Source organism: Nestor notabilis, unplaced genomic scaffold, assembly GCF_000696875.1.
Source record: "Nestor notabilis isolate BGI_N333 unplaced genomic scaffold, ASM69687v1 scaffold3477, whole genome shotgun sequence".
NCBI classification, from domain to species: domain Eukaryota; kingdom Metazoa; phylum Chordata; class Aves; order Psittaciformes; family Psittacidae; genus Nestor; species Nestor notabilis.
Window position 1 is genome coordinate 1,938 of NW_009936744.1, and position 24,956 is coordinate 26,893.

General features: G+C 40.1%; 1 protein-coding gene across 1 annotated transcript; it reads left to right on the forward strand.

The window, feature by feature from the left end:
• Positions 1–482: 482 nt before the first annotated feature.
• SEC22C (SEC22 vesicle trafficking protein homolog C (S. cerevisiae)) lies at positions 483–15,941 on the forward strand. The gene is made up of 8 exons (XM_010018474.1): positions 483–562; positions 2,665–2,760; positions 3,321–3,530; positions 5,605–5,768; positions 7,687–7,869; positions 12,988–13,106; positions 13,692–13,757; positions 15,741–15,941. Exons 3-8 carry the CDS (start codon positions 3,349–3,351, stop codon positions 15,939–15,941), a joined length of 915 nt encoding a protein of 304 aa, XP_010016776.1. The 5' UTR covers positions 483–562; positions 2,665–2,760; positions 3,321–3,348.
• The last annotated feature ends 9,015 nt before the right edge of the window (positions 15,942–24,956 follow it).

Below are 24,956 nucleotides of genomic sequence, written 5' to 3' on the forward strand. Positions count from 1 at the left end.
GAATTGATTCTAATCGTCTTATGTGGAGGAGCTTGTGTAACAGTGTAGTAAAGTGTAAGAGTTCTGATTAAGGCTGCCTTAGTAATCCCCGTGTAGTCACTGGAGACAGTTGGCTGCTACCTGGGAAGTGAGGCATGGAGTAACTGTGCTTCAAATGCCTGCTGTGGGAATACCCTGAAGAGTCTTGTTTGCTCTAAGACTGCTAAATATGTATTATTTATGGGAGTCTTGCACTGAACATTTTTCTTCTGAAGTGCTGTTAGATCTACAGGTACTTCAAAAAGTAAAAATAGCTTTATTCAGTCATAAATTAAACTCCTTCTTCTGAAACAATTGCTTAAAAAATTTCCCAAGACTTTGCCTGTTTTGTGCAGTAAAATAGGCGGCCTGACATGATGATATTAATTCTGAGTACAGCAAGATTTGATATCTGCTTAATCAAAGACGCAAGTATGTTGGCAAAGTTCAGGACTGAGTTCAAAGGCCTGCCACGTAAAGTCAGTTGCAGATACTTTGGGCTGCTAATCATACTGCAACTAGAAAGAGGCCTGAGGAGGGAAGGGTTGGTCAACCCGAAAGAGTAAGATCATAGATTCACTTGGTTATGTGGATGCCTTGGTCAGTCCAGTAATTTTTGATAGTATGTGTTTGCTTGCAGGTGACATGGCAAAATTGGCTTGCAAGTCATTAAGCTCTTAAGGGAAGTGACTTTAGAAACTGTTATTTGCCATGGGCACAAAACACCTTCTAATTTGCAAGTAGAAAGAGTCTTGTGAAAAAGGAAAAGCAAAGCCCAAAATATCATTGAGATGTGGTGCCAGAGAGGGTGGGCTGGGAGAATGTGGGAAAGGGGGGGAGAGGGCTGGATGAGTCTGAGTGACCGGTGCTTGGTGAGAAGATTTACACAGAAAACAGGTGAACTAGTTGCATGAATTTATTTTTAGTCTTTGCCCTTTTCTGTGGTGTGATGTTGGCTCTCACCTTTGTTGGCTGAGCCTGTGGCTATACTTCAAACAAACCCCTGAATTACAAAAAACTAGTGGTTTGGTTGTTTGGGTTTCTTTGTTTTGTTTGGTTTGGTTTTTTTTTTTTTGTTTGTTTGTTTTTGGTTTTTTTTTTGTTTGCTTTTTTAACTCCTCAGAAATCCTTACAGTTATTATTCTTGAATCTCACACGTCTTTGCTCTGTTGGAGAGTAGGGTGTTACCTATACCGACGTTCCTTCAGGCTATATAAATGAGAGGTCTGTAGGAAAAAGAACCAGTGAACACATTTCCAGTTTTTTTGCCCCAAGGTTGTATTCACCAGCTCTCTGTTAAGATTTGAGTCGGTGCATCAGCATTTCTCTCTGTTGGGGATGCACCTTTCTTCTATACACATTTACTTATTTTCACCAAAACAAAGGGCACATGAGATGCTGATCCCACTCACACTTAACAGCTCTGTTTAAGCTTCATTCCCTTAGGCAGCAAACCCAAAAATTCACAGGCAGGTAGATTTATAAAATTAATCATAGATTTAAAATTATCATAGGTTTAAAAAAAATAGATCAAGCTTTTTGGCTGAATACAGCAGTGATAGTGTGACCCTGCATTACAGCAGGTGTGTTCTCCAAGAAAGGAGCATTGACTCCTTTCTCCAGTGAAGTCTGGCATTTAATTTGGAAGTCTGCCTGATGGTGACTGATACCAGATCTTTCACAGAAGAACAAAGCATTCTTCTGTGGGCAGCTGATATTTAGTGAAAGCTTTATTCCCTGAAGCATGAAGGTTTGTATGTCTTGGAAGGTTGTTTACCTTGATGTGTGCAGTTGATTAACTACAGGTGGTGGTATCCCTAGTGATGAATATATATTTGTATTCTTAAACTCTTGCTGTTAGTGGCATAGTGAGTTGAATAATTTCATACGTTGGATACATTTCTTTAAAATGTCTTTAGTTTCAAAGTTGGGTGCCTTTCGATTTTCCTGGTCATCTTCAGCCTGTTTCTGAAAGGTAAATGAGAGTGTTCAGTGTGTTGCCTCTGCGGTGGTTCATCAACTGGGGTATTTTGGAGTTGCAGTTCATCAGTGCTACCAACCATTGACCAATCAGTGCTGTTTCGAGCAGAAATGAAACTCTCTTAGTGCTGTGTGTTACGAGACAGTAGAGCAGCTCTACAAGACAGAGTAGTTTATGAAGTCCTGAGCTAGAAGAGGCTTTGATTTCTTACCTTCTTGGAAAGGAAAAACACTTGATGATGAGACACGTTTCAAAGAAACTTTGAGCATCTTAATGAATTGTTTGATACCAGGCTGTCAAAAGCAGCCATTCCCACTATCAAAAGTTTGAGTTCACTTTCACTTCCACCCCCCAAGCCCCCCACCCCCCATGCTTCATTTATGGAGTTTGCCTGAGTTAGAGTTGCTCTTTTTATAAGATGCTAGGATAACTAAGAAACAGTGAGTGGGGCATCAGAAATATTTTGCATATCATTTCATAGTGTCTCTGAATGCACCTAGGAATTGATATATTGGATAAGAAGATTAGTTGTCTGTTTTCCTATAGGCGAAATACTTTCTAGGACATGTTTACCCGCTGCATGGGAGAGTTTACATTGTAAATATGTATAGACATATAGGTCATTAGTTCATTTTCTGAAATTGTTCATTATGGTTGTCTTTCAGAGATTACGTGAGCTGCTGCTTCAGCCTTCTAACATCTTGCACTGGACACTCATGGTATGTCTGAAGGACAGATCTCATGTGTTCTGAATGTACCAGGTAAATCCCAGTAATAACTTTGCATGGGACATTGTGATCCGCTAAGAATAAGAAGTCAAGAGAGGGCCACTTTTATTCTATATTTAGTTCTAATTGATTCTGTAAAAAGAGCCTCGCAGGCTGTAGCCTGAAATTTATTTTTATATCTGTGTTATATTAGAAAATCAGATAACTGCTACGCTAATGCAACTATTTGCAACACTAGTGAAGATGCTGTGTTGGAGGGAGTTAGCCAGTTTCTGTAAATACCTTTGAAAACTTTACTCAGCGTTTCTGCTGCTTGAGGTAAAGCAGAAGGAGGGAAAATAGTGATATTTTTCAGGTAGGTAGTTCCTCCATCAAATCTCCTGCCTCACCTTTTTGTCTGAGAGGCAAAAAATGGATGCAGCTGTGACCTTTGAGAGCAATGGGATTGCCTTTTGATTGCAGTGGTGTTACAAGAGGTACTGTTCAGTAGCAGTGGTGAATAAATACTTACCTTGACATATTTCTGGCTAGCATACTGGATTGTAAGTAACTAATATCAAATCTGTTAACCTAATTCAATATTTCATTTTCAGGTTGTCCTCATGAGTACTCCTGTGGAGAATGTCCATGATCTTTTTTGCCTGTGTGGTGCGGGTGAGGGATGGACTTCCCCTCTCAGCCTCCACAGATTTTCATTTCAACCAGGACTTTCTGGAATGCAGAAAGAGATTGAAGGTGTTATCCTCAATTCTGGCGCAGTATCCAAGTCGAGGCACAGCAAAAGGACGTGACTTGAGCATACAGTAAGTTGCTGCTTTTGTTTGGTTGATTATTTTATTTTATTTTATTTTACTTTAAGTTTTTAAATCGTTTGGCTTAGGATGAGTTAAACTTTAGGTGTATTCTATAGTACCTGGCTCCAGTTTGTAATTCTACCACTCATGTCGAGATTGTAACCTCCAAGTATTTTGAAACCTCATTTCTCAGCACCAAAGCCACACAGCTCCTACTCAGTTTAGTAAGCATATGTTAAGAATTGCTTATTTTAGTTTTCATTTTTGTACCAAATGCTTTCTGCTCAATGGGCAGTACTTGTTACTATTAGCAACTGGAATATCGTGGACTTCTACAAACACCTTCTGAGACAGCATCCTAGTGCCTAGGAATTAATTAGTTTAGTCTAAACCCCAAATCCTTTTCACCTAATTCTGGCTTGCACAGAACTGCCATGACTCTCTCCTGCATACTGCCCACTCTGTTTTCCAAACCAAAAAAGATTCGAGTCTAGAGCTCTGGCTGATGGATAGGTCTTGAGGAGGCCTGAAGCATGCTGACAATAGCCAGTGTGGACAAATTATAAATCTTTGGTTTTATTGAGAAGGATCTGTTAGTCTTTTTATTTTAAGAAATTAAAAATTAAAATTGAGTTTTAGCTTGTGATTGCTTGTCTGGTTAGCAAACATAAGAAAACTTAAAGTAACACTGAGCTAAAATTAATTACCCTTTTTGGTGGAGCAGTTGGAGAAAGTAGACATGTGAACTTACACTGAATCAGTTGGAAAAGCAGAGATTAGCATTTTAATTCTGTTTCTCTCAAAGTGAACTTGTGCCCTTTAATGCTAATGTGTTCTGCTTTTAATCTCTATAGTTGCTACAGAAGTAGCTATGCATTGGGCTTGGAAATGGTAAGAGTGCATACAGATACATGGGAAAAAGGTTATAAATTATTGAGAGCTTGGAAAAGGTAATTTTATACAGGTGTAATGTTGATCCTCAATTGTGAGCTGGAGACAAGGAGTTCAGGGAACCTACCCAGTGTAACTAGGCTGTCACATGGCTAACCAAAACCGTAAATCCCAAGTACATGGTATAATAAATAAATAAAAATGTGGTAAAATAGAAGTGACAAGTATTTCTGTATGAGAGGGATGGTATATATACATAGAAAAGAGAGAAAATACAGAGAATAATTGTTCAGCTTCAAAACTTTGATTTTATACTGATCTATTGCTAACAAATGGCTAATGTGTAAGAAAAGATTTCCTCAGTCTTCTTTCAGAGGTGCTTACAAATCTGTAATTATGGTGGGGATTGTGGAAGGTTAGCTATCTGTGTGTAGTGCTGACATCTGAACTAGGTGCCCTGGCTGCCATCTTGTTTAAAGGAGTCTAGATGAGAGTGATTTCTCTCATCCTTAAATACACACCTACATTTTGGTGAGATGAATACCCTGTTTGGGCCATGTTTAAGTGAAAACTTCTGCATAAATGTGGCTTCAGTGTTAGAGAGACCCCTTTTGGAGTGGAATTTTTATTGTGTTGTTTCTAGTACAAACTTATCTTCATTTATTACAAATGACTTCGCAGTAACAGTGTTTGAATATCTTGATTTGTGCAAGTTAACAAATATCTCTTGCTGTTAAGATGAAGTTGTCATATTCAGAGAGAGCAATGAATATATCTGCTTGCTTCCTGTGAACAACCTTGCTTGGATTTAGTTTTGTTTGTGGAAAGCCACTGTGTTTTCTTTCCGAACCTTCTTGCCAGTGATGTTATCTGGCCATCTCTTTTCTTATTGACATGATTTAATCCAGCCTGGGAAAATAATGTCTTTAATTTTTACTAATGGAGCAATTTCATAAAGTCTATATTGTGATCTTTAGTATACCAAAGCATACTGAATGAGTTAAGAATAAGTATTAGATCTACACGGGCTGCCTGGCTATTACAGCAGCACAAACCATGTATTTTTTTCAGTCTGCTTGTATATTTAATTTTGACAGAAAGCACAGTTTACTTCTCACAGTCAGCATGACTCTCTTACCTTTTTATGTTGATATTACTGTTTTCTTCCCCCTCCCCCCCCTCTCTATTTCAGTTTCCTTTCTTCTGGGGATATTGCCTGCATGGCAATCTGTTCCAGCACTTACTCAACCGTCATGGCATTTTGCTTCCTGGAAGAGCTTCAGTGGGAATTTGCTGCTTCCTATGATATAACAAGCATCGGTTTAGCTTCCAGACCATATGCTTTTCTTGAATTTGGTTTGTAACTTTGTTCTCTAATAGAGAATTAATTAATTGTGTGTCTGCTACTTTTATGATGTTAAACAATGTCTCCTGGCCAAAGCCTGATTGTGAAAATGAATCTGTGTGTGTGCCTTTGCATGCATGTGTAGGAGGAGTAGGGAGAACTTGTATTTGTCTTAAACTGTTAGACTGTTGGGTTTGCAGTTCCTTAGAGTGCCTTTAATAGATGAACAAAATGCTGTGGTGATTAATAAACAAGCACAGGAAGATAAAGAAATCCATATCTCAAACACATTCTAACTTAATTAAAAATATCTGACAAGTGGAGACAGATGGGTACAGGAAAAAAGGGAGACAGAGTCGATTATTATGGGCAGCTTTACTTCTGGAATGACTTAAATTCACATAATACTTCATAATCATGCGTAGTGTTCTTTTTTTAACCTGAAATAAATGGTTTTCTTGCCAAGGAGCAGCTGCTCTACTGTACCTCGTACCTTTGAGAAGCACAATTCACTTGCAGTGAGAAACTCTTTCCTGGGAAGGGATGAGACAGTGCAGTAGTTAGCACACTTCTGTCCAGATTTCAGCAATAGTGTTAATCTCATGCTTAAAAGATTGAGAAATTCACAAGGAAAGCATATGATACATACAGCCATCTTGGATGGATTTCCCTTCAGGGCACATTCTAGGCATGATGTAATTCTATGCTAAGATCCAAATTACTGTCTTTATATATAGATAATTTTTTTTTTTAAACTTGAATAGGAATTTGGGAATGTCTAGCCTCTTTTAATTGCATAAAGCTCTTTTTAAAGGAAAAAATAAAAGCTGTTTTTCTTCATTTCTATTATTGTACAGCGTTTTGTACTGAGTCTACCTAATATTGCTGTGTGATTCCCAGCCCTCCTCTCCTTTCCTCACCTTCCTCCCTTCCCCATCCCTTTTCTGTGTTTGGATCTAAGATGCACTTGATACCTAAGATCTTAGCCTTTTGCCTGGTAGTTGCAGATGATTTTAGCAGGCTCACTTAAGATAAAATACAGGATTTTTTGCTAAGGGATGCTTATGGCACTGTGTATTCAACACAGAAGTCTTCCTGCTTAAGGAACTTGTGCTTAAGCTATTACATGTGTATTGTATCCAGTAGTAGCTGAGGTCAACATATGCAAATCTAGCATCACAGTATCTTAAGGATATGGATTTTACTTAGAGGATATTTTAGGAAAATAAATGGGTTTGCATTTTATTTTTCTAAGCATTTGAAATACCTTGAATTTGCCAATATCTTTGCACAATTCAATAGTAAGTATCCACAGTGAGGTACTGGAGGTGTGAGCAGTAAGTACTCGGAAAAATTCTCTACTCGGTGTAACTCCTGTCAGGCCAGCAGCCACCTTTGTGGAAAGGGATTTGCTTGCAAATGGTATTAAATTTGAAGTGTGAGAGATGAAGCAGGCTGATCTGTACATAGATATGTCACTTGGATGTTGGTAGAATCACTGTAGAATTGGCTCTGCCAGTCAGAGTTGCTTCATGACTCAAGTATAAGATGACTTAATTTATCTCTGTGCTTGGAAAAAAACTGTAATCCTTCATGTTGTTAAAACACAATGTGGAATTGCTTCTCATGGTAGTTCATGAGTAGTTTAAGATGTGTTAACATCTAGTCTGGAATATGAAAGCTTGTTTTCAATCCACAGTAGGCAGGATGTTGAGATTTAAAGTATCCAGAAGGGAGTGGGTGTGATATAAAATACCTAGGAGAAATATTTTTCTCCCTAACCAGCATTGGAATTTTACACCTGAAACTAGTAAGAAAAAAATGAAGAAGTGAAAAACAAGTAAAAAGAGTGCTGTGATTTGATTAATAATTACCTGAAGCACTTAACATTTGCAAAGCTAATTGAAGCATGTTTTTATATTGTTTCAGATAACATTATTCAGAAAATGAAATGCCGTTTTAACAGTGCAAATCGCTCTCAAATGAAGGACAACTGGGAGAAGATTGAGAAGGAGCTGAAGTTCCAGCCCCCGGTTCAGCTGAAGCTAGAGGATACGGAGCTGATGAATGGGATGGCTAATGGTGGGCATGCAGGCGTTCATGTGGAGGTTGGTAAGTTACTACTATGCACAGGTGATAGTAGACTTCCTGAACCTAATTTTGCAAACAACAGAAAAACCTGTAACAGCAGCAGTTCCCTTTGTTGTGAGAAATATACATACCATGTGCATGAAACCCAAGAAAAAAACCTGACTGCCTTTCTATCATAGTTAACTACATTATAGCAGGTATGCATCAGAGCCTTTAAGGACTCATGGTAGTAGCTTTCTTTCCAGCCTTAGAACAGCTTCTCTGTGTGAACAGTTGGTTGTAACTAGAGTTGGCATTCTACATGTTAAATTCTCCAGCTTCTAAAGTAGTTCTTTGTTAAGTTTTCTATGACAAAAGAAGCTCAACAAATTCATTGCTTGTTGCAAATTCTAATAGAAGATACGTAATTACAGTCTGACTGAGTTGCTTCAGCCTTGAGGAACAAAAAGTTGAGAGGAATAGAATCATAGAATAGAATATGAGCAGAGGGTAAAACTCTTATTCCCAGACTTTCCATGTTGGGTTATTCTGCCTGCTTTGCTTTCTCCTTTTACCTTATTCTTTAAAATATAACGCATTCGACTAAAATTCTGAAGGAGGGTATGTATATCTGTATAAACAACACATAGAGGCTTGTAATGAAGTCTGACATGACTTTGAGCAACCTGGTCTCATGGGAGGTGTCCCTGCCCGTGGCAGGGAGGTTGGAACTACATGAGCTTCCAATCCAAACCATTCTGTGATTCTACCTGCTTTTAGAAGTACTAACCTCTACTTATTTATTGTAATATTGGTATCTTCTTACTTGTTTTTCAGTTGCATACTCAAAATCCTGACTGCTTCCTCTACAAAATGAAATCATAGAATCATTTAGATTGGAAAAGACCTTTAAGATTAAGTCCAACTGTGAACCTAACACTGCCAAGTCTACCACTAAATCATGTCTCAGTTTTAATCGTATTAGCATGGTGGTTTAAATGCAGCTGGAGAGCCATGAGCTTGTATCTACTCTTTCTGTGGTGTTCTTGGCTTATGCAACCCTAATAAAATGAAGTTCCCATTGCTCAGTCTTCTTGTTTCTGATGGATGAGCTGGACACTTTACGTATGTATTTTAAGTTTAAATATAGAGGGGCAGTGGCCAGGAGGAAAAGAAAATAGAATTGAAAGCATTTTATTTGCCAGTCAGTTTTGTGAGTGCTCCTTAGAACTCAAAGGTTAAATATTTCCTTGATGTGACAGTGTTTAGAAGTTTTTTGCACTAGTGTGAACAGTTTTAGTGCCAGTAAACATTTGCAACCTAGTCTGTATCCACAGATCAGAAATACATTTTCAGTTCCCCCATATTCTTAATTGCTTTCTTTTACTTTCCATCTGGCTTTGTATTTCTGGCTGTTCTCTCTGGTCTAACGCAAATACTCACACAGATTGTTCTGCCTTCATTTTAAGGATCATGTTTATGATCATCTGCTTCCCTCGGATGAAGTCTGCTTTCCTGGCTTGTGTCTCTCTCCTCTCCTCATTACCCCTTTGCTGCTCGAAGTTTAGCTATGTGGATAGTGTTTATTCCCATATTAATGTTATTTATGTTACGGCTTTTCTATACAGGAGATTTCATGAGCTTATGTTGGAAGTGTTACAGTTGCAGGAGAGCAGAATTTAATTGTGTCCACATTCTATAGTGAGGATAGGTTAATCAGTGGATTGATCAAAACGTCAGTCTCCTTACATGGTTGTAGCTGGTTCTTGTCCTATTTTGAGATGTGTGATCACATTCCCTGGCTCTTCATTTTAGTGTGAAAGGAGCCTGAAAAGTCAGGGTAGTTTTGTCCTTGTTAGTATATATGGGAACAAGAGCTTTATTTTTTCTTTTTTTACTCTTCCTTTGTTTAACTAAACCCAGCCGAATTCTTGCTAGAACAATGTTAGCACTGTATCCTTGATCCACATCTACACAACCTCAGCTGCTGTTGCAGAAGCCTCACCTTGTTTCTCGACACAGCTGGTAAAACTCCTGGATATAGTGAGGTCTGTATACAGAAGAAGTTTGAAGTAGCTTCTGTGAAGAGGGGGAGTTTTCACATCAGAATTGGCTCTGTGAAGTAGAACAACTTGTGCTATTTGTCTAGGAAGCATGCTGTTAAATTATGGAGCATTATGCTTCCCTTGATGAGTGTTTAGTCTTCTGTAGGCACTCAGGGAGCCCTTCACAGGGTCCTTTTTAAGGTATGTTTTGAAGATGTCTTGCATCTCTCTTTTGTGTGCGTGTACTTTACTTTAAAATGTTTGATTCTGATTTCATTTTTCCCTCCTGGTGCTGTCTTTATCTGGAGCTTTGAGTATGTGACTCATTGTCAAACCCTTGTGCTATGCCTTGAAGAGACAGGATGGAGCGTGGTACTGGCATTTGTGTCAGTCTTGGGTTAAATAGCCAGAGGCCTCTGCTCAGAAAATCTTTTCTAGTGAGAGGTTTCAATTTCTTCATTGTGTGAGGGTGTTTTCACAGAATTGTTCTTTAGATGTTCAAACCTGCAGATGCATTTTTCCTGAGTGCTAAGTAATTCACAGTCCCCAGAACTCTTCGATATGGTTCTTGTATCCTGAAGTACCCAACTTCTCTACTTCGGAGTTGTATCAGTTTGAAACCCAAGTTAGCATTTAATTGTGCTTCTGCAAAGTTATCCTGTCTTAAACTAAGAGTGCTTGTACTCTCTTGCTCCCTTATTTAATGTAGTAAGGAATTTTAGGATGAAATTCTGTTTATAAAAATGATTGAATTCACACAAACAACTGTAATAATTTTTCCTTATCAGTACCTATCTCGCTTGTACTGTGCAATTTCAGTTTGTGAATTAAACCTCAGAATGATATATCAGAAATAAAGCTCCACAGCAAACAATTTAGAGATCAGTTTTCACAGAATCTGAACCCTGAGCAACTGGATGTTGTAATCTCCCCTGCATCTGTGATAGTAATTCTTTTTATCTGGACAACAGGGAGGGGGGGAAAAGTAACTTTTACATAATATTCTGTGCTGCAGAAGCAATATATTGAGACTTGCACTGTTTTTCCCTGGACAATGGAAACTCTTGACATGTATGGTTTTCAAGATACAATGAATGACACTTGCACTTGATAATTTTTCTTTGTTTGAGAGACACTGTGTGCCTCTGAAGTAAACCTTTGAAACCAGGGAAGAAGAAACAGCAGTCTTTATAAGTAAGTTTCCATGAGAGAGAGATACATAGCTGCAACATTACTTTATTTATCAAAAATAATTGGGAACTTCATACTCAAATGAACAAACATGCTGGTGCAGCTTCTGTCCAGTGTACTGTTTAGACCTTAGATTTCACTGCATGGGCAAAAAAGCAAAATTGCCTTTGAATGATAGGGTTACTTGCACCATTTATATACACGAACATGTGTATTACTATAATATACAGTAATGCTTCATAATGTGACATGTATCAAATGGAGTTAATACAGTTCCTTTTGCAGCTGCTTTGGACAAGAAATTATGGATATATGAATGCATGCCAGACAAGTTAATTGCATCAACACTTAATAAAAGATACTTTATGTCCCTGTATTAATTTGGCAACAAACTTTTTTTACATCCATCTATCAAAACCTCTCTTGAAGGAGAAGACACGAAGTGTTTTCCTGTCTTAAACCATGCAGTACTGCAATATTTAAGCTGTTACTGTGCTTCATCTGTCACTGAAACAAAGTCAGAGACCACGTCTGCTGTGTTTCATAGTCTGTCTGCAGTAGTCAGGAGCTGGCTACATCTGGGCAGGAGGCTGGGGGTCCTGAGAGATGGGGAGTCTTGAGGGCTCATTCATTCTCTCTTGCATCTTATGGATGCAGGAGAGGATCTGGATTTCATATCTGAGATGCAAATTACCTTCCTGTTTATTATGCTGACAGTGTTCTACTTGTGATGATCCAAGGGCAGGGATGAAATGCAGGTGAGTATCTAGGTGTGGTGTCTGTTGTTGGGTTAGCTAGCACAGCTAGGGAAGAAAATAAGTGAGATTTGTACAACCAAAACTGAATTAGAAGTGGCAGGATCCAAAGTTAAATACACATTTATAATAATTGCTTTGACCTTAATTAGGTGTAGGTATCAATTAGATGATCCTGAAGAAATGATATCTGGGGGTGTGGGTGTTATGCAGTAGTAGTGGAGAAGGTGGGAAGGGAAGAGGATATATTCACTAGCTGTGAAAGATGGAGAAGGGAATTGTAATGCACTGTAAAATGTGGCTCAAAGACCAAAAACTGTAGAATCCAGTTTAATTCCTAGACCTAGTTTTCACAGAATCACAGAATGGCTTGGGTTAGAAGGGAACTTAAAGCTCATCTAGTTCCAACCCCCCTTAACCTGCTGGTCACATTTTGTTTTGACCATGTTTTGTCAGTCTGAAAGGCCCAAAAGTTCTGTGACAGACATTTCGCTGCTGTGATTAGGTAGTATCATCCTGCTGACTCCTACAACAGCTGTTCTAGCAGCAGAGCCTCAAAGTCCTTAGCTGTACAGCTGATTCCTGTCAACTGCTTGATTAGGGCACCAAATGCTGTGTGGAGGCTATGCAGGTAGAACTAAATTGCTGTATACCAGCCCGAAACCTCAAACTCTGTGGGAAGAAACATGTAATTACAGTTGAGGAAGGGATGAATTGCTGTCTTGCTTTTGTGGGTGTCAAAAATTTAAACCCTTTCGCAGACCAGTGCTTACAGCATCTAGTTCTTTTACTTACCTGTAAAGAGTGTTAGGTATGCTATTCTGCCGTAATAAATGGTGGAAAAATGTTTGTGTGCACCATAATAGAAGACATTAATGCCAAATAGCTAAAGAACAAATTCTATTGCTTAATCTCTCTAAAAAATACTCCAGAGCTTTGCTGATTTGTAGATGTCTGAAGAACTAAACAGCATATTGCAACAAAAAGGTTTTTCTAGTCATAATTGGTCTTCTCTGGAGCAAGCATGAAAGGTTTTGAAAATGTTCAAAGCCTGCGTGAGCTCATTTGGATTGTTTTATGTTAAAATATTAAAAGTAATAGTGCAAACTTTCACTAATGTCTCTCTTTTTTTTCTGCTTGATTTTTTTTTTTTTTTTTTTTTTTTAAAGTGCCTACTTACAGAATGCAGCGTGTGACTCCCCTGGGGATTCTGTCACTTGTTCTGAACATCATGTGTGGAGCTTTGAATCTCATTCGAGGAGTTCACCTAGCAGAGAATTCATCTCAGGTAACCCTGCTGGAGTTGAAACCTGCACATGAGTCAGAGGGAGTGAGTTATTCGGGTAGCCAGATTAAGGGTGGTTCTTCTGCTGCTTGGTAGAGCATACATCTTCTCACAAGAAGTGTGTTGTTTGTCCAGGGAATACACAACTGATTGCTCACCTGCTAGACCTTGTGTTTATTGCAACACATGGCATTTCATTCTTTTCTAGGGAGATTAAAGTTTGGAGGAATATTTAAGTCTTGCCAGGCTGGCTGCATTTTTTTTTTTATTCTTGTATTTTGTTCTAGATGCTTTTGTGTAATTTTTTTTAAGCATATGTGAAAATGTAAACAACTTTTAAAAAGTAGAAAAAAAGAGTGTCCTGATTGTATGGTGGCACAGTTTTATTTAGCAGGAATTATAATTTGAGCCTCAGTTCTTGGTATCGAATTCGATGATATTGATCTTGCTGTTTAACACTGTTACAGTCAATCAACATAAACCAGAATGAGAGGTACTTGATGAAATACAGCATTTTAAAATATCAAGCAGTACTTGCTAAAAGCTATACCTGACATAGTTGTTTGTCACTTCTTTTAATCTAAACAGGAGGACCATGAAGGAATTGGAAATGTGATAGCTTTTTTTCTACCTTTTCTAGCCTGTGTGTTTCAGGTATGTTAACTGTAAATAAAATGCTTTTGTATTATTTTAATATTATGATATACAAGACAAAATAGTTTTCAGATAGGCAGAGGAACAGTTTGGGATTTAGTATCCTACCTAGGTGATTCCACTGAGGTGTTCCAGTGAAGTGGCACAAGTACAATTAAAGGCACAATTTGACCCTTGGCTAACTGTAGTTGCAAGCCTTTTCAGTGCTTTCATGTTTTGACATGCCAAATGGTCTGACTGTAATAAATAAGCTCTTTACCGTGACGATGGTGAGGACCTGGCACGGGTTGCCCAGAGAAGCTGTGGCTGCCCCATCCCTGGCAGTATTCAAGGCCGGGTTGCACGGGGCTTGGAGCAACCTGGTCTAGTGGAAGGTGTCCCTGCCCATGGTAGTGGGGTTGGAACCGGATGACCTTTAAGGTCCCTTCCAACCCAAACCGTTCTGTGATTGTATGATTATTTTCTCTGACCTCCTTATGCAAAAAAAAAAATTTGAATGAGGAAATCTTACCTGCTTCAGATGGGCTCTTCTTGAGATTCCTTAAAATGCCTAAAATGTGGTCTGCAACCTTTACCTTGAGAGCAATATGTTCTTTGGAAAATCATCAATTTTTAGCCTGCCACTTCAGGAAGCTGCTGCATTTGGGTTATTGTTTCACAGACGGAGTAACGTAATGCCTACAGTGTATTCATTGCTTAGTACTATTGCATTTGGTTAATGGTTAGGGGAGCGCTGTCTGAAGATTTACTTATCTGTGGTATTTAAAACTTGCACAGTGGCTATTTATTGAATCATAATAGATACATTTTATTGTCTTTCAGCCTTCTTACACCTCTGCTTATGGCAGAGCTTTAAGATGGAGATAATAATTTGGATCTGAATACTTGATGCAAGTCATTCTTCACAAAGAAAGGCTCTGACCTGCTTTTTTTTTTTTTTTCCAGTTAGTATCTGAAGCTAGAGAAGCTAAATAGAATTCTCTCTTATCCTTTTGATCTATAGCAGTCATCTTTGCCAAATGCTTGTGCATAAATTCAGCTTAAATGTGATAGTGCTTTCTGCATGCTGATCTCTACTTGTGTCATCAGCACAGCTGGAAACTGTGACCTTAAGTGAGAAAGCATGATTTATTACTGCCCGAGTTAAAAAAGTAACTCTTCTGCCAGCACTGAGTTTCCAGTTTTCTCCTGTAAGGGTTGTTGCTCTTCACACATGTGTAGCAAATGGGTTCCACCTGATCTTGAATTTAAAAAGAGAAAGAACTCAAAGCCCTAGCTGAACCTGTTAACAGAAACTGAGTCAAGTCTAGAGAATGAAGCCCTCATCCCAAAAACCAGTATGACAGAAGCAGATTTGGGTTTGCTGTTTCTGGCTTCTAAGCCTTTGTCTTTTAAAAAATTGCAGGTTGTTTTTAAAAGCTGGTTCAGCTTTCAGACTCAGTCCCGGCTGAGACAGGCAGGAGGGACACCAGTTGTGCTGACAGACCTTTTTTGTTATCTGTGTTTAGGTGGTAGGTCTGGGTTGAGGCTGCCACTCTACTTGTTCTTGGAGGACCTTTCAGCACAGGAGTTGAAGGGAAGTTTTGGGCTTCTTAGTGATCACTGTGCTGGCAGGCACATCCAAGAGGTGTGGACGTGCCAGCAATTCCCAGCTATGTATTCCATCTATATGTACATAGTTTCATAGAATCATAGAATACCAGGTTGGAAGGGACCACAGAGATTGTCTGGTCCAACCTTTCTAGGCAAAGCAGACCTAGACTAGATGGCCGAGCACTCTGTCCAGCTAAATCTTAAGTATCTGATGCTGGGGAGTCCATCATGTCCCTGGGGAGATTATTGCAGTAGCTGATGGTTCTGACCATCAAGAATTTTCCTTGCATCCAATCAGAATGTCCCCAGGAGTAACTTGTGCCCATTACCCCTTGTCTTTTCCATGTGAAAGTGTTTAATGCTAATAGTGTCTCTCTGGTGCTTTTGCAGTGTTACTTATACCTCTTCTACAGCTCGGCAAGGAAGGTGAAGACATTTGTACTCCTTTTCTCTGTTTGTTTATGCAACATTTACTTGTATGGATTACGGAACCTCTGGCAAATAGCCTTTCACATAGGAGTGGCATCTCTTTCTTCTTATCAGATATTGACAAGACAACTTATGGAGAAACAGCCTGACTGTGGAGTATGAAAAAGCTTCGGGTTTGCTACTCTATTTTTACAACTTTTTCTTCCTTTTTTTTTTTTTTTTTTTTTTTTTTTTTTTAATAAACTGGCCAAAAATTGCTTGGGGTATTTTTAAAGATTTGTGATGATGGTTATTGCAAGGAGGATATTTCAAAGCAACTTGAACTAAAGTAGGATACTGTAATCGTGTCAAACATACAGTGTGGAATCTACCTGTATTTAACATGGCATGTGGTAGTTGTGCATGGTAGGTCTTGTCAGGTGCCATCAACAGATGGAGGTTCTCCTTGCCATAGACAGGCTTTTACTCCTTGACTAATACCATCTAGACAGCATTTTGCCATTTGTCTTACTGGCTTCGTAACAGTTTGGCAGGTCAATGTCTTGCCCTGCCAATGCTTCTGAAAATATTAAACTTGTATAATGAAATGAAGTGGTGGGTAACATTTTTGTCTGTAGAATTTGTTAAGCATTAAGATACTTGGTAAATATAAGTAAAGGAGTAGTTTGCCCTAATTAGATGAGTTCAATAGCAGTGGGAAAAATTGTTAGGATGAGCTTCAGGGTAATTTTTCTAGGTTTTGAAGGAAAGGAAGACGCTGTGGGTCTTTTAAAAACCATAAAGGCTATAAATATCTCCTGGCTAAACAGTGCATCTTAGTTAAGTATGTGCTCATTGGTTAATTGCAAATATGCTTGGGGCAGCATAAAATAAACCGAAGTGAATATAAATGATCTTTCAGCTCAAGCGGCCTTTATTTCCTTGGTTAAGGTCACTCTTAGCATAAGGGTAATTCCATGTTTGCTTGGTCTGTACAGATAATAAATCTCCCAAGCACACTTACGACAGGCTACTGACTCCTTCACCTTTTTAATTAAAAAAAAAATAAAAATAAAAAGTGTAGCTGGTGGGTAGAAAGCCATTACCAATAATGGAAAGCAAGAGCAGGTTCTCTTTGTTAAATGAAACACCTTTAGTTAATGGTGTTGAGTTCTTACACTATGATGAATTTATGAGTTTGCACTTTTGAATGCAAGAGCTGAATAACATCTGCTGCACTGGGTATTCTTGTATGTGATGTATTGAGGTGCATAGCAGCAGTTTAGAACATACATGAATAATATAAGTTCTCTGTTTAAAAAAATGCATACCATTTTGATACAGCTGTCTTTGAAGGGTTGTAAACATTCAAACTGAGAAGATGTAGAGAACTCTTTGGTGTGTTATTGTGGCAGTATCTTCCTAGATTTCCTTTTATGTTAGGAAACTGTTTTCTGGTCGCCCCATTTCTTCCACCAGAGATGTCACCAAAGATTTATTTTCCTCTCGCATAGTCTCTACCTCTAGTGGTTGCAAAGTGATTAACACGATGCAGAGTTGTCTTCCTGAGTTTGCAGAAGCGCTTAACAAAAGTACTTTCTTGCATCTCAGTGAATTTTCCTGAAATCTCAGGATTTCAGGAATGATGCAAAGACGAGTATCAGTGTGCTGCTGCACCAGAAACCTGTGGTGCACGAGTTTGGATTACAAGTTGAAAAAAAAACCAAACCAAACCAAACAACTCTGGAAAAAGGACAGCCCCAAAAAGATGCTACTAGTAATTTAGCACTTTGTTAAAGATACTGGATCTGATGACTGATTGTGTTTTCCAGGAGCATAAGCTGGGTATCAGCCCATTGGGTTACCATGAGGAATCATCCTGTGGGAAAGGATGAAGCATTTTATACTGCAGATAGACAAAACTTTATGAAAAGACCTTAGTGATATGACCCAACTCCCTACTCCTACCTTTTTAGCCTCAATCTGGCTAAAATGTCCAGAAGAACATTACTGTTCCTCTGAAGGCTTGGATAGAGCTCGCCTGCTATAGCTTAAGGTAAGCAGAGCATTTTTAACTGTTAGGCCAATGAACTATTATCTGCTTTCTATTCCTCATACTTGTATTGAGCTGATTGGAAAAGAATGTAGTGTTCCAGTACTTCCCCAGCATCTGTTTGATTTATCATAAACCAAATACATCCTTATGCCAGGTGATGTTAGCAACAGCTCTGCAATAAGAGTGGTAGAACAAAGTGTTTAGATTGCTTGTGTATTTAACGTAGAGCAGATAAATTCAGGTTTTGTTTACTGTTTTCTTTTTCCTGAAAATTATTTCGATAAGATCAGACAAAAGCAGTTGGTTCAGTTCTGCCTTTGTGTACTTGTTTTTCGCTTTGTGGATTAGATGGATGATGTAACTAGATTTTTATTGTTTATTTTTCTACTAAATGAACTAAGCTCTGGTTTGCTGTTAGTCTTAATCCCTTTGCAACCTCCACTTTGTTTGTTTGCTTGTTTTCCTGTATTATGTCTAAACCGTATTAAGGAATCTACGTGGATTAATATGTGTGTGTTCGTGCACTTTGTGGGTTTGGGTTGCGATTCCAGGATGAGGCAGAACATGCACAGTTTGACCTATTTTTATTTTTTTATTTTAATATTAGTATTTAGAGTGGCTCCTACATGTCTGTGGTATTTATATAGTTAAACATTTTCTTCTGGTGAAACAGCACGAGGAGCAGAAGAGTTTACATTGATCTCAGTGCTTTAAGATTTAATAAAAAAAGAATGACTTGCAGTTTGAGTACATTAAATCTGACTCAATTTGGGATTATGCCTGTATTGAATCAAATCCCCAAACAGGAATCCATCCCTTTTTGTTCAACTTTAAACTGTTTAATGTTGTTTTAATTGCATCTTCTTAATTCTGTCAGTTTTCAAGATAAGTCTTTTGGAAACTTTTCCTCACCCAGCAGCTCAGCACAAGAACATTGGCAAAGAATAAACTTTCTTAATTTAAAGATTTGCAGTGCTTAGTCACTTTATGAAGCTGATAATTTTCTGTGGGATTTTTTTTTTTTCTTTCTTTTTTCTTTCTCCCAAAGACCTGTTAAGTTTGTAGAAGGTGGGCTGGTACCTTTTTAGACATTTTTGCACTGTATTAATAGCTGAACCTGTGTAAATGTGTATAAAATCATTTTGCATGTATATGTATATATGTACATATACCTAATAAATGGCTTTTTTGTAATGGTTGTCTTCACTTACAGTTTTGAAATAAGTGATTATATTAGAAACAATGTTGAATGGCTGTTTCATTTTTGTGTGCATCTTTAGTGTTTCATGTGGCAGTGTTCAAAATATTTTAAAAATAAGCTCAGTTCTTCTCTTTAACAAAGAGCTTCAAAATCAGAGTGATTTTAAATGCTTTCAAAGTGCATCCTGTATGTGGTCTCTTACAGAAGGAGGTATCTGTTGGAACTCAGGGTGTCTTTCTTTGAGGCAGTGCACTGATACCTGTTAGTTAGGATTTTTATTCAGCCATCTGCAGACTGAAAAGTGACTGATCCATCAGATGAACTATATAAACATATTTATGTCTATAGAAATTGCTTATCCAGGCAACAGATTGGAGTGTGCTGTGATAGAATCTCTTTGTAGCTTTAACAGTCTTGCTTTTAACTTTCAGACACCATGTTACAGAGGCTTTTCCTGAAAAACTTGCATTTTGAAGTGTGTGAAGTAAGCTGTAACACAGTTCTGTAGATCCTTTTCCAGCTGCCTGGCAATGAGTAGTGGGGATTTTGCAGATTGATGTTAGATTTTTAGCTTAGTCTCTTAATGGAACTAGGCCTATTAGTTAGTGCAACCAGTCAGTTCCTACTAAGAGTTTGTGGACTCTTTTTTGGCCAATTTCATCCTCCTTTGACAATTGCTCTGAAGACGGCAATTCATCAGGATTTATAGAAATGAATGGACTGATGTGGCAGAACATTCCGCTTTCCCACCATCTGAGTTTAATAGGTTCAGGTGTCAGGAGATGCACTTGGGAGAGCAATGCTTTGAACAGCAGCACTCATAGAGGACCCTGCCTAATCAGGGACCAAAGAGTTGGCTAAAAATCAAAAAGCCAGAAGAAACCAGGCTTGTGGAACTACTGCTCCCTGGTCCTCCGCAAGAATGATCAGCAGTAAAAGCAAAACATGGTGCGTAAAGGGCTGTGTTCCTCCACTGATTTCCAATGTGTAAAAAGTGAAATCTTTTCTAATCTGAGGCTTATTCTTTATCAAGGAAGGCAGTTGTGGGTAAAATGGATCTGGGAGAACTGCCAATCCTTTAGTTTGCTTTAAAGATCTATCCCACTCTTTGCCTTGACTTGGCCTTTTAGCCTTGGAGCTTGCTGGGCTGCAGGCTTGCGGCACGGAAATGTCAGTAATAGATTTGAGATACAGTGCTGCAGCACTCACTGCTGCACTCAGAGGAGACAGAGGAGCCTCTGTGTGCCCCTGTAATGAGGCAAGAGGCAGAGCAATGGGTTGTGCAGACAGTAGGTGGTAATAAGCAAAAGCTGATGGCAGGGGAGGAAGGAGAGTGTCTTATTCTTCCAAACTGCTCTGCCCTTTGAAATCTAGATGTTATTTTTGTTCTGTAAATAAATGATTGCTCAAAGCGTGTTTCTTCACAAGATGCTGATAGAGGAGAACAGCAGCCTTTCCCTTTTTTTTTTTTTTTTTCCCTAAGGTGAGGAGAGAAAGCAATTATAACTCCCTTTCCCTTTTGAAGATGCTGATAAAAGGAGGTGGGAGGATCAGAGGGTCCCTGTGCCAAAAGAGGAACAACTCCTAAGGTGATAGAAATACATCTTTTTATTTTGAACAAAGTAACTTCTGCAGTGTGCTGACTTTCAAATGTGACCTAATTGCATGTGAAAACTGTTTGTGGGGGAGGAAGGAAACAGTCACCTCAAGAAAAAGAGCAACTCCATCTTCAAACGTGTTACCTCCTCATGATTCTCAGTTCTTGTGTCCAAAGCCACTCTTGGGGCAAGCTCAAAAACAGGCAGGCAGGAGGAGGGGACAGTTGAACAGTCTCGTCCCAGTGGTGTTTGCTTTTAAGAGCTGATCTTAGCCTCATGTCTTAACCCTAGTAGTGAGGTGCCTCTGCTGAGGATGCAGGCTGAAGGGGTCAGAGGCTTTACTTCCACTCCTGCTGGCTTTTACAGGTGCCTCCTGGTTGTCCCCAAATAAAATTCTACTAAAGGTATTGCCTTTTGGAGAACATTCTGGAAAGAAGCAATATCATGTCAGTAGAAAGTGAAGGTGTGTTTGAGCTCCCTGGGGGAGTGGGAATTAATCCTCTTGTCCTCACTCTTTCTTTTCCAAAAGCCTTAATAAAGTGATATTTTCAAATTTGACTGATTGCTGTGTGCTGGTTTCCCTCTGAAGTGTTAGTCTGGCAAAAATGAGGACCTTGGAGTGGGAGTGAACAGTTTCTGCTACATTTTCCTGTGCTACAGAGTATCATAACGTGTCTGTATTTGCCAGGCCCTTCAGGAAGGGCTGTTCACAGAGAAACTGTTAACCTCTGGGGATGTGCAGGCAGATAAAAGGTAATATCCCTTCCCACCAGATACAGTAGTAGCTCTTTTTTGCCAAATTATGGTGGTGAATAACAGCATGAGACTGAGCTCATGCATGTCTTAAATTGGCTTAAGCTAATTTCTAATTGGGAAGAGGCAGCTGAAAGGGAAGGTGTCTCCTCACCCCTGAGGCTGCAGGTCTTTCCCTTGAGTCATTTCTTTTCTAGCCCTAGAAAGGCTGATCCAGACTGCTTGGAAGAACCATCTGAAAAGTAATTAAATGGTAATGCAAAACAAAGAGTCCTTAAAGGTCTTTTTGCTTTCTGTTCCTACTTAAAGTACGCAATAAGCAAAACACCAAAGCTTATAAAGTTCCCTATGTTTGATATGAGAATGGTAAGAAAGGCTTGAAATAATGGCCATTAAAATGTAAAGTGCCAGTCAGGTTAGTGTGACATACGGCTGTGGAGGGTGGAGATTTATCCTTTCATTATGCAAGGAAAGACATTAACATACAAAATCCCCTATTTCATGGGCTCTTGCAGGGAAGCACTAAAGTGCAATTATGTGGAAAGTTCAGCTCTGAAATACATTAGTGTCCATTAATATGCACCATGCAAGGCTAACGAGGCCTTCTCCTGGGAGGTGCCACCTCCTCCTGCCTGCTGTGGCCTTGAGTAAGAGGTGAGGGCACAGACCTTCTGGCATCATTGGCTCTACACTGTATTTGCCTGCTGGATGAGGCCAAAAATACCCCAAGTCTAGCTGTAGTGAGGATGTCAGGTGTGCTGAATAAGCCCGTTCATGTTGCATCAGACATTTGATAGCAGAACACCCTCCCTTTATCATAGAATCACAAAATGGTTTGGATTGGAATTGTCATTAAAAGCTCATCCCCCTGCCTGTGGCAGAGACCCCTTCCACTAGACCAGGTTGCTCCAAGCCCCGTCCAGCCTGGCCTTGAACACTGCCAGGGATGGGGCAGTCACAGCTTCTCTGGGCAACCTGTGCCAGGGCCTCGCCATCGTCACGGGGAAGAGCTTCTTCCCCATATCTCATCTAGATCTCTGTCAGTTTAAAGCCATTCCCCCTTGTCCTGTACCTACCTGCCCTTGTCATAAGCCCCTCTCCAGCTTTCTTGTCAGCCCCTTTATGCACTGGGAGCTGCTCTAAGGTGTCCCTGGAGCCTTCTCTTCTCCAGGCTGAACAAGCCCAGCTCTCTCAGCCTGTCTCCACAGCAGAGGTGCTCCAGCCTCCAAAGCATCTTTTGTGGCCTCTTCTGGACTCGGTCCAACAGCTCCACATCCTTCTTATGTCAGGGCCCCAGAGCTGGATGCAGGACTGCAGTGGGGGGGTCTTACCAGAGCAGAGCAGAGGGGGAGAATCCCCTCCCTTGCCCTGCTGGTCACACTGCTGGTGATGCAGCCCAGGACACGGTTGGTTTCTGGGATCAAGCGCACACTGCTGGGTCATGGTGAGCTTCTCATCACCCAACACCCCCAAGTCCTTCTCCTCAGGGCTGATCTCAATCCAGTCTCCCGCAGCCAGTATTTGTGGTTTTAGTGGGATAGTGTGTGTTCTGACCAAAGAGGAATAAATACGAAACTCAGAAGATGTGACAGTACAACTATAGATGTTGACCATGGTTCTGGGTGTCAGGGATTGCAGTGGCTCTGCCTCACCCTGTGTTTTACTGCCTTCATGTATTAGGTGTGACCTAAATGTATGCAGAGCATCAGGCTTCCCTGCAGGACAAGCATAGCCGGGAACTGGGGCATCCTGCCAGAAGATGGGTCTCCTCCCAAGATAGTGCCTTTCACTTGCACACAGGTGTCATTTAAGACTCTTGAGAAACTTTCACATGATGCAGAGCAGGAACCTTTGATACCTGAGGCATCTCAAGAGCCGGCAGCATAGTCAAGCTGGGTTGCTGGTTTGGATTCATAAGCCAGAATTCCCACAATGTGTCACATGCTGATACTGAAGCTTCTACCTTGTGTCTAGTCCGTAGGTACCTAAGCCGTAGTGTCACTTTTCTCCTCTTTCTTTGAACCTTCTCACTAAGGCTGGCTTGCTCTGTGGATGCTGGGGTTGGAGGGAGCGGGTGAGAACCAGCAGCACTTTGTGTTCTCATGGTTAATACACTAAACTGAGCAGGGAGAAGCCTTGCTGCCTTCGTTCCCAGGTCTCATGTGCCTTTGGCTGTTCCCTATGCACACACAGGATTTCCTAATTCCCTCCCTGCTTCCTTCCCCCCTGGATGAGCAGGTACATAATAAAATACATTTGGATTGAAAATAAAAAATTTAAAACAGTCTTCAATGTTTAAGCTTTAAAACAATGCTTCAAAAGCTCACTTCTTGAGCTTTCTGCTTCTCTATCTGGCAAGCACTGGGAGGCACCAGTGTACAAGCTAATGCTGCAATGGGAGGGAAGCCAAGCAGCTGACTCAGGGAACCTGCCTGTTTTTTTTACCTGATTGTATGAATGCGATGGTTCTCCCAGTAGTTTTTGCTGTGGGATTCATGAAAGAGATAAAACACCTTGGAGACAGTAGCAGGATCACTTTAGGGCCGCAAATCCACTTACCTAGCTAGGCTGGAACAAATCTGTCAAAGGCAAAGTCACTGCAGCTTCTTTTTTTTTTGTCTCTCTAGTCTTTAAGGAACAAATCATCATTCTTTGTGCTAAATATTGGCACTCCTGGTTCGAGTGCTGGGGCTTTGTTCTCTGCCTGAGGGATTCAGGAACAGACTGGAGGTTTTCTGAGAGACAAAACCAGCAGCTTAATTAGTGAGAAGTCTGGAGGAATATATGCATACATTTCTGGTACTTAATCCATCCGCAGTAAACTGCTTGGAAAGCTAAGTCAGAGAAGGATTTGAGTCAAATTTGTTCCCGAAACTCTGCTAATAAATGGGCAAAGGATGATGCCTCCCTTTACTGTGAAGAGGAATAAGAATGTGGGTGCCTGGATGGCAGCGGGCAGCTATGAGGGCAGAAAAGAACATGTAAGATCACTTCTAGGCAGGACATCAAACCTTGCTGTCTTTCCTGGGGTGTATCCCATAATCCAGTGCTGGGCAGAAAATCCTGAGCTGGAGCTGCCTGACATCACTAGGTTGCTTCCAGTGATCAGACTGGTCTGAGAGATGATTTGCTGGTGCTGAAAGGGACCTTGCAGGATCTCATTAGTCCTTCCTCCTTCCCAGCAACATATGCCCTGTGATTAACTTGGTTTTGTGATGACCACATCGTCCTCCTGCCTTTTTTGCTGGCTGCCATGCCAATTTTTGTATTCCCTCCTCCGTGGTGGCAGGGGAAATTAGATGGGTGTGCAGAAAAAAACGTGGGCCCACCTCACACTGGAGAGGGCAGCATGGAGACATAAAGGATAAATGGAGGAAAAGGACACAGGGAAGAGCAGGAACTGGGACACTTGGGACTGCTGGACTGCACCCTGGTTATGTCTGCTCCAATCTTACCCTAATCTCCAAGATGCCTGAGCTCTCTAGGGCACATGGAGGGAGAGGTGACACTGGGTGCTTCTTCTGGAGAAACCTGTGCATTAGCAAGAGGTGACAAAGCTCAGTGCTGAGGCTGGTATAGGTAAGCAGGAT

Coding starts and splice junctions, on each gene's coding strand:
- SEC22C (XM_010018474.1), top strand. CDS start 3,349: ATGTCCATGATCTTTTTTGCCTGTGTGGTGCGGGTGAGGGATGGACTT. Junction 3,531..5,604: donor GGACGTGACTTGAGCATACA/GTAAGTTGCTGC, acceptor TCTCTATTTCAG/TTTCCTTTCTTCTGGGGATA. Junction 13,758..15,740: donor TTCTAGCCTGTGTGTTTCAG/GTATGTTAACTG, acceptor GTGCTTTTGCAG/TGTTACTTATACCTCTTCTA.